This window comes from Centropristis striata, chromosome 6 (genome assembly GCF_030273125.1).
Source record: "Centropristis striata isolate RG_2023a ecotype Rhode Island chromosome 6, C.striata_1.0, whole genome shotgun sequence".
Classification (NCBI taxonomy): Eukaryota; Metazoa; Chordata; class Actinopteri; order Perciformes; family Serranidae; genus Centropristis; species Centropristis striata.
The window spans coordinates 918,005-925,916 of record NC_081522.1 but is presented as its reverse complement, the minus strand read 5'-3'; the positions used below and the strand labels follow the sequence as shown (position 1 = coordinate 925,916).

The following is a 7,912-nucleotide window of genomic DNA, read 5'->3' as shown; positions in this document are numbered from 1 at the left end:
ACAAGCCATCATTTTTGCATTTATATTTTAAAATACTTTTTCTCTCTTTTTTGTTAAATGTACTAAACACCATATCTCTAACAGAAATATAATTAAATATGTAATGGTAAAATCCTTAATTCATGCATCATTTATAAAATATTTTCTTATCAATTATATGGCAGAACAGCGTTTCTTTTGATGGAAAAACGTTTTATTTTTTACGGTAGAATATGGAATAAAATGGCAATCTTAAATGGGAAATCAACAGTGCTAATATCATTTTACCACAATATTACAAAAAGTTGCACCGTATTTATTACGGTAAAGTTCTGGCAACCACAGCTGCTGGTTTTTACCGTAAAAACAACATTTTTCTTTTTTTACAGTGTACATCAACAACAACACCTTTTCTTTTTTTTTCTCCAAAAGTTAAGAATAGATTAGTTTATTGAAAAGAACATCATGAGCCTGTTACTGGGGACATTCTTCCACCAAAGTCACCAAAATGAAGAATTCTGTTTCAAAGTCTCTTAGGCAGACAACTAAATATTGCTCTCACTGAACTGTAAAAATAATAAATGTTTCTCTAAGGAATGAGGCACTACTCAGTGCCCAGAATTCATTACTTTTATCAAATAAGGTCTGTCTTTTTCTTTATTTCTTTCTCTTTTTTTTAACTCCAGTTAATAAGACAGAATGTTGTTTCAATGGCATCAGCTGACGCAGTAAGGTTCATCACTGTTCTTCAACATTGCAAGTCTTCTTTTTTCATAATGTAGCTGCAGGCTGCAGGGCAGGAAGGTGATGGTCTAAAACAGAGTTCAATCAAATGGTTTGAGGAATTAAACCGAAGCAGTTTTGTCAGTTCAATACTTGCTCTTGGAGGTGACACCACCTCTTGCTTCACATGCTTAAAAACCAGTTTCAGAAGCACTGATGCTCCGAAGGCTTTATAAAATGGATTTGTGGCTGTGTGAGGATCACTTAAAATAGCTAACTATATAACTATCCTTGAGCTCAGGAAGCAACAATGGCTGGAGTCTTTGATGACGTGAAGAGCTTCAAGCATTTCTTAGAAATACACACAAACAGTGTTAAACAGATTTGTTTCACTGGCTGCCCTTGGGATGATTATATCAGCAATTTATATATGTATTTGTTTCAGTATGAAAGTGTGTGTGTGTGTGTGTGTGTGTGTTCTTGTACTTCCTACATAGTGAGGACCGGAACACGTTTTTAACCAACAGAGTGAGGACATTTTTTTGAGATTTCAGACTTTGTTTTAAGGGTCAAAGGTTACATGATAATGATAATTAACTGAAACTGTATTGTGTGGTTACAAAACTAACTAAAATTCTAGAGAAAATGTCCTTCGTTTTCGTCTTTGTCAACTTTTTTCATACATAATGAAGATGGATGAGACAAAGGAAATAAAGGCAAAATTTACGGTGACCTCTTTTAATCTCCCACCCAACAAATACCCCATTACAAAACACTAAAAATAACACTAAAACTAATAAAAACTAAACTAAAACTAGCAAACTCACTCCAAAAATTCATTAAAACTAACTGAATATGAAAACAAAAATTCACAACAAAATCAAAACTAATGAAAAATCCAAAACTATTATAACCTTGCAAGGGAATTCACTGTTACAATGGGGTCCTCACAAAGATAGAACTACAAGAATGTGTGTGTGTGTGTGTGTGTGTGTGTGTGTGTTCTTGTACTTCCTACATAGTGAGGACCAGAACACGTTTTTAACCAACAGAGTGAGGACATGTTTGCAAAGTGAGGACATTTCGGCCGGTCCTCACTTCTTTAAAGGCTTTTTTGAGATTCCAGACTTTGTTTTAAGGGTTAAAGGTCACATGATAATGATAAGTAACTGAAACTGTATTGTGTGGTTACAAAACTAACTAAAATTATAGTGAAAATGTCCTTCGTTTTCGTCTTTGTCAGTGTTGTTTTTGACAACCATCTTAGATTTAGTCTTAGTCTTAGTCTTTTGGACTAAAATGCTTATTAGTTTTAGTCAAATTTTAGTCACTTCTATATGTGATAGTTTTAGTCCAGTTTTAGTCGACGAAAAGTCAAAAAGGTTTTAGTCAAGTTTTAGTCGACGAAAAATCAAAAAGGTTTTAGTCTAGTTTTAGTCAAGAAAAGAAAGAAGTATAGTCTTTTAACAAATTAATTTAGGTCAATAAGTATTGTAGATTGCGGTTGGGCAGTGTCACACAAGTTGTGAAAATACTAGCAGATCTATAAGTTCAACACATTGTGATTTTGCAGATCGGCTATTTTCACCAATAATTACAATAATAAAGGAATGGTTTTAGACATATAAGGTTTCCACCCAACTGCAAATACTTTCTGATCTAAGGATTGTGCATTACACACAGAAAGTGGTAACCGTGGAATCAATGTTAATTACTCCAAAAAAGCCCAAAACAAAAACATTCTACTTCGGCAATTGTGGCTTTATTTCTCAGAATTTGCTAAAGTACAATGAACATACACATGCCCAAAATATGAGTGATGGATGAAGAACACATATGCTCAACTTGGCCTTGTCTGCCAGTGCAATTAAGAAGAACATTATTTGTAAAAACAGACATCATATAACCCCACTCCATCTCTAACTTGTGCAAACAATGTAATAAAATAATTAAAGATTCCTGAGGTACAGTGAGGTAGGTTGTAAGTTATACAAGAGAGTTATACATACTTGGATGTATGAAACAAACATGTTCTTAAGTTTTTGGAACAAAATAAATAAGACCACCCTGTAAATAATGTAAACAATGTAGTAAATTCAATAAATAAAAACAACAGCAGTGTTTAATATAAATCAGAGGAGGGCCCGTCTCACAACAAGAACAAACAGAATATCACAATCACATATGTATCTGTACTAATAACAGTAACAGCTTGCTGTTAGCAAAATTAGCCTACTGACCTCGATTTAGTTTCAGAAAAGCGCTTCGCTCTAAAATGGCTCTTGCTCTGTTTCGACGGCCACGAGTGAGGTCACCTGTAATGCTAAACACTCTCTCAGCAAATGCTTGAGATGCTGGCATGGCCAGAAGATCTAAGGCGATAGGTTTTAGGCTTGGATAAACAGAATCTCCCTGTGCAGCCCAAAATTCAAGGGCAGTCTCTTCGTTTGTAGGCTGTGACAGCTGCTCCTTGAATTTCTTTATTTCCTCCTTGACACATGGCTTTGAGCAGCTAGACCTGGATGGCCGGCTTGCTTTTGACAAGAATTTGAATCTGGGCCGCTTTCTTTGTGGTCCCTCTTTTGATTCCTTTTCTTCCTCCTCTGGCTCCTCATCTTCAACCTCCTCTTCCCGTACAACTGGTGGCACCAACTGAGCAATGTACTCTTCTGCTTTTTCCAGAAGCGCTGTAATTTGCTCATCATCATTTTCAAGGAGTGCTTCAGGTGAAACTGTTGGGTCGAGAAAGCATGCAGCAGCAGTGAGGGGTGAAAACTTAGAGTCAGTGTGATCAAGAAAGCAGCTGAACCGCTTGTCCATGTTTGCCTTCATCTTCATTGCCAGGGAAGCTAGGTCCTTGAAGCTAGAACCCTGGGCATGGGGGAACTCAGACAGATGACCCTGCAGGTCCAGAAGGGCAGGCACAACAAGGGATAAAGACTGTGTGTCGCTCTGGAGCATCTGGGTATGCTCAGTGAAGGGGACGAGTAAATCTCTCAGAGCAGTCAGCCTCTGCCACTCACTTGGCAGTAGATAGTCCCAGCTCATCCCATCTGCAACTTGAACTACTGAGTCCTTGATTTGCAGAAGTCGTGATATCATCAGATATGTGCTGGACCATCTAGTAGGGCAGTCTTTGACCAGAGTTAGTTGACACAGCTGCAGCAGTCGCTCAGTTGCCACAGATGACTTGCGGAAGAGCTTGACAAGCGATCTAACTTTGCCCAACAGTCGGCTGACACTTGCATCTTTCTGGATCATGTTCACCACGAGTTGCAGTGTGTGTACAACACAGGGAGTCCTGTCTATGTGTCCAAACCTAGATAGATAAGACAAAAACAAAGAGAAAAAGACACTTTATTAATCTTATATAGGAAATTTAGTAAAATTGCCATGAACAACACCATGCAATACAATAAACAATAGCTATAAGTGACTATAACCTAGCATAACTCAATGTGACTGACATTCTGAAATTGTTAATAAACAGCAAACTGAAATAATTTACCTTTGGTCTTCAACCACCTCAGAGTCTTCAGTGTCACTTGTCTCGGAGGATTCTTCCTCGGAGCTGGCTGATGCATCCGATTCATTAGGTTTGAACGCTGCAATCATGTTGCTTCCGTTATCTGTTATGACTGTCAGAATTTTGTGTTGTGGTATTCCCCAGTCCTCTGTGCATCGGTCAACACTGGTATTTATACACTCTGCAGTGTGTGGGTGGGCGATCTGGTCAAGTCTCAACAATATGTGCTTTGCTTTGTTTTCCACAGTGCAAAAAAAGCATGCACTAATTCCCAGAAATGATGCTGTAAGTCCTTTTTTGGTCCATATGTCCAGCCCAATTGTTATTTTGCGTGCTGTGGCAAGCCTCTCTTTGTACTTTTGTTTTTCATCATCAAACATCTTGTCAACTAAGTTGTTTATTTTTGTTCTTTTGGGTATGGTCAGCCTCTTATCAAAGGTCTCCATCATGAGGATGAAATCTTCATCCTCAACTGTGCAAGCAGGTAGACCAGTACGTCCAATCCAAAGAGCGATCGCCTGTTCTTTGGCACGTTGTTCCAGGGAGTCTGACTTATATTTGGATGCTGCGGCGAAGGCTGCTGGGATAGATGACTGTGCCCTGTTGTTTTTTGGACCACCAGGTTTCTCTTTAGGAGTGCTGGTCTCTGGGATCTGGTTGAGGAAAAAACAAAGAAGGGATACAATTACTCTATCTCTGTATACAACGTACACCTCCTGTAAAGGTTTACAGTTGAATACAAAACAGTCAAATGTAGGTATATCATTAAAAATACTATGAAAAATAGTCAAAATACTACCATGTTAAGAAAATAGAATGGTCTTAACTATCAAACAAGCAAAACAAAAATACACAGCTTATTAACTGACCCTGTACTCAAGCTTTCTGATCTTTAATTCTGAGCAGCGGCCAAATTATAATGCATCTGTACTTTACTGTACTGCACAACAACTGCTTTTAGGGCTAAAGCTAGCAGACTCTATGTATAACAGTAACTCGACCTGTTTAACATATCAAGTTACGTGCTGACAGAACATAAACACACAAAGAGATGACCACGCCGTCACTGACTGAATGTAAACATGGCTAAACATGCTGCTAAAGTAACACGAATTGACGTTAGCGTAACAAAAGCTATTTTTAGCCTGAAGTTAGCAGCCCATTTGCGCCAGGAGTATGTGGAAAACTTACTAATTTATAAGCTTACTATGAAATTTATCATGAGCCGATTGTCGAGTAACATTGTAACGTTAAGTAGGCTATATGATATGTTAACAACACTTGTAACTTACCTTTGAAAAAATATCCTTGTGACGAGCCTTCAGGTGCCGCTTAAGGTTGGTCGTATTTTTTCCGCCTACTTTGTGGCCACATTTGTCACCATCTTCCTTCACAATACACTCCGTTTTATTTTCTGCTGGGTTATATTTAAAATACACCCATATGTCGTCTCTACGTTTGCGACCACCAAGCCCCTGTGTTGAAACTGCCGCCATCATGGTCCATTGTCTGTGATGAATGAAAACAGTGTGACGTGCTGAGCACGTTGTGCGCTGCATGCAGGTGGTGGGCGTGCCCAAACAAGGACAGAATGCAGCAGCAGATACTTTTGAGGTTTTAATTGACAGGCACAATAACCAGAGATGTCATGCATTTTAAACGTCTGACAGACCACCCGCTAACATTTTCGTCCATTCTCGTCTCGTCAACGAAAACTCACACAAGTCTCGTCATGTTTTAGTCATCAAAGAGCCATGTTTATCTCGTCACCGTCTTGTTATCGTCATGAAAAAAAGTGGCGTCAACGAAATGATTTCGTCATCGTCATCGTTGACGAAAACAACACTGGTCTTTGTCAACTTTTTTCATACATAATGAAGATGGATCAGACAAAGGACATAAAGGCAAAATTTACTGTGACCTCTTTTAATCTCCCACCCAACAAATAACCCATTACAAAAAAATTTAACTAACTACTAAACTAAAACTAAAGCATTTAAAAAAATAATAATAATAAACTAAAACTAACAAACTCACTCGAAAACTCATTAAAAGTAACTGAATTTGAAAACAAAAAAATCACAACAAAATTAAAAATGAAACTAATGAAAAATCCAAAACTATTATAACTTTTCAAGGGAATTCACTATTACAATGATGGTCCTCACAAAGATAGAAGTACAAGAATGTGTGTGTGTGTGTGTGTGTGTGTGTGTGTGTGTGTGTGTGTGTGTGTTCTTGTACTTCCTACATAGTGAGGACCGGAACACCTTTTTAACCAACAGAGTGAGGACATTTTTGCAAAGTGAGGACATTTCAGCCGGTCCTCACTTCTTTAAAGGCTTTTTTGAGATTAATTAATTAATTAACTGAAACTGTATTGTGTGGGTACAAAACTAACTAAAATTATATTAAAAAATGTCTTTAGTTTTGGTCTTTGTCAACCTTTTTTCAAAAATAATTAAGATGGATAAGATGAAGGAAATAAAGGCAAAATTTACTGTGACCTCTTTTAATCTCCCACCCAACAAAAAAACTAAAACTAATGAAAACAAAAGCATTTCAAAAAAATAAATAATAAACTAAAACTAACAAACTCACTCGAAAACTCATTAAAACTAACTGAATTTGAAAACAAAAAATCACAACGAAATTAAAACTAAAACTAATGAAAAATCCAAAACCATTATAACTTTTCAAGGGAATTCGCTATTACAATGAGGGTCCTCACAAAGATAGAAGTACAAGAATGTGTGTGTGTGTGTGTGTGTGTGTGTGTGTGTGTGTGTGTGTGTGTGTGTGTGTGTGTTCTTGTACTTCCTACATAGTGAGGACCGGAACACCTTTTTAACCAACAAAGTGAGGACATTTCAGCTGGTCCTCACTTCTTTAAAGGCTTTTTTGAGATTTCAGACTTTGTTTTAAGGGTTAAAGGTTACATGATAATGATAATTAACTGAAACTGTATTTTGTGGTTACGAAACAAAAAAAAAATTATTTAGTTTTGGTCTTTGTCAACCTTTTTCAAAAATAATGAAGATGGATGAGACAAAGGAAATAAAGGCAAAATTTACTGTGACCTCTTTTAATCTCCCACCCAACAAAAAAACTAAAACTAATGAAAACAAAAGCATTTCAAAAAAATAAATAATAAACTAAAACTAACAAACTCACTCGAAAACTCATTAAAAGTAACTGAATTTGAAAACAAAAAAATCACAACGAAATTAAAACTACAACTAATGAAAAATCCAAAACTATTATAACTTTTCAAGGGAATTCACTGTTACAATGAGGGTCCTCCCAAAGATAGAAGTACAAGAATGTGTGTGTGTGTGTGTGTGTGTGTGAGAAAACTTTCTGAGAAAAACCAGGTACTGAAAGGTTACTGTCATTTATATTTTTCAAAGAGATGTTTACATTAATCGACGTTTCCTAACTTTTTTAATCATTTTCCTCATTAACCAAAGTTCTCGCTGCTACCCATCAGACTGTAGCAGACTCCAGAGTCGCCTCTTGACATTCTCATCTATCCACGTTACCACAAATAGAGGTGGAACATGGAACCGTTCCTTACAGAAGAGCTTGTTATATTCCCTGTTTGGCCTGTCTGAGTATTGTCCCCGCTGGCTGTTCCTGGCTGGAGTGTGCTGGGAATTCTCTGCATCACAATGAATATGAGGC

General features: G+C 37.1%; 1 protein-coding gene across 1 annotated transcript; it reads right to left on the bottom strand.

The window, feature by feature from the left end:
* Positions 1-2,034: 2,034 nt before the first annotated feature.
* On the bottom strand, positions 2,035-5,724 carry LOC131972973 (zinc finger BED domain-containing protein 4-like). Its single transcript, XM_059334807.1, has 3 exons — positions 5,521-5,724; positions 4,211-4,881; positions 2,035-4,021 (listed from the first exon to the last, which is right to left on the bottom strand). The coding sequence occupies exons 1-3, from the start codon at positions 5,722-5,724 to the stop codon at positions 2,935-2,937; spliced, it is 1,962 nt and encodes a 653-aa protein (XP_059190790.1). The 3' UTR covers positions 2,035-2,934.
* Between the last annotated feature and the right edge of the window lie 2,188 nt (positions 5,725-7,912).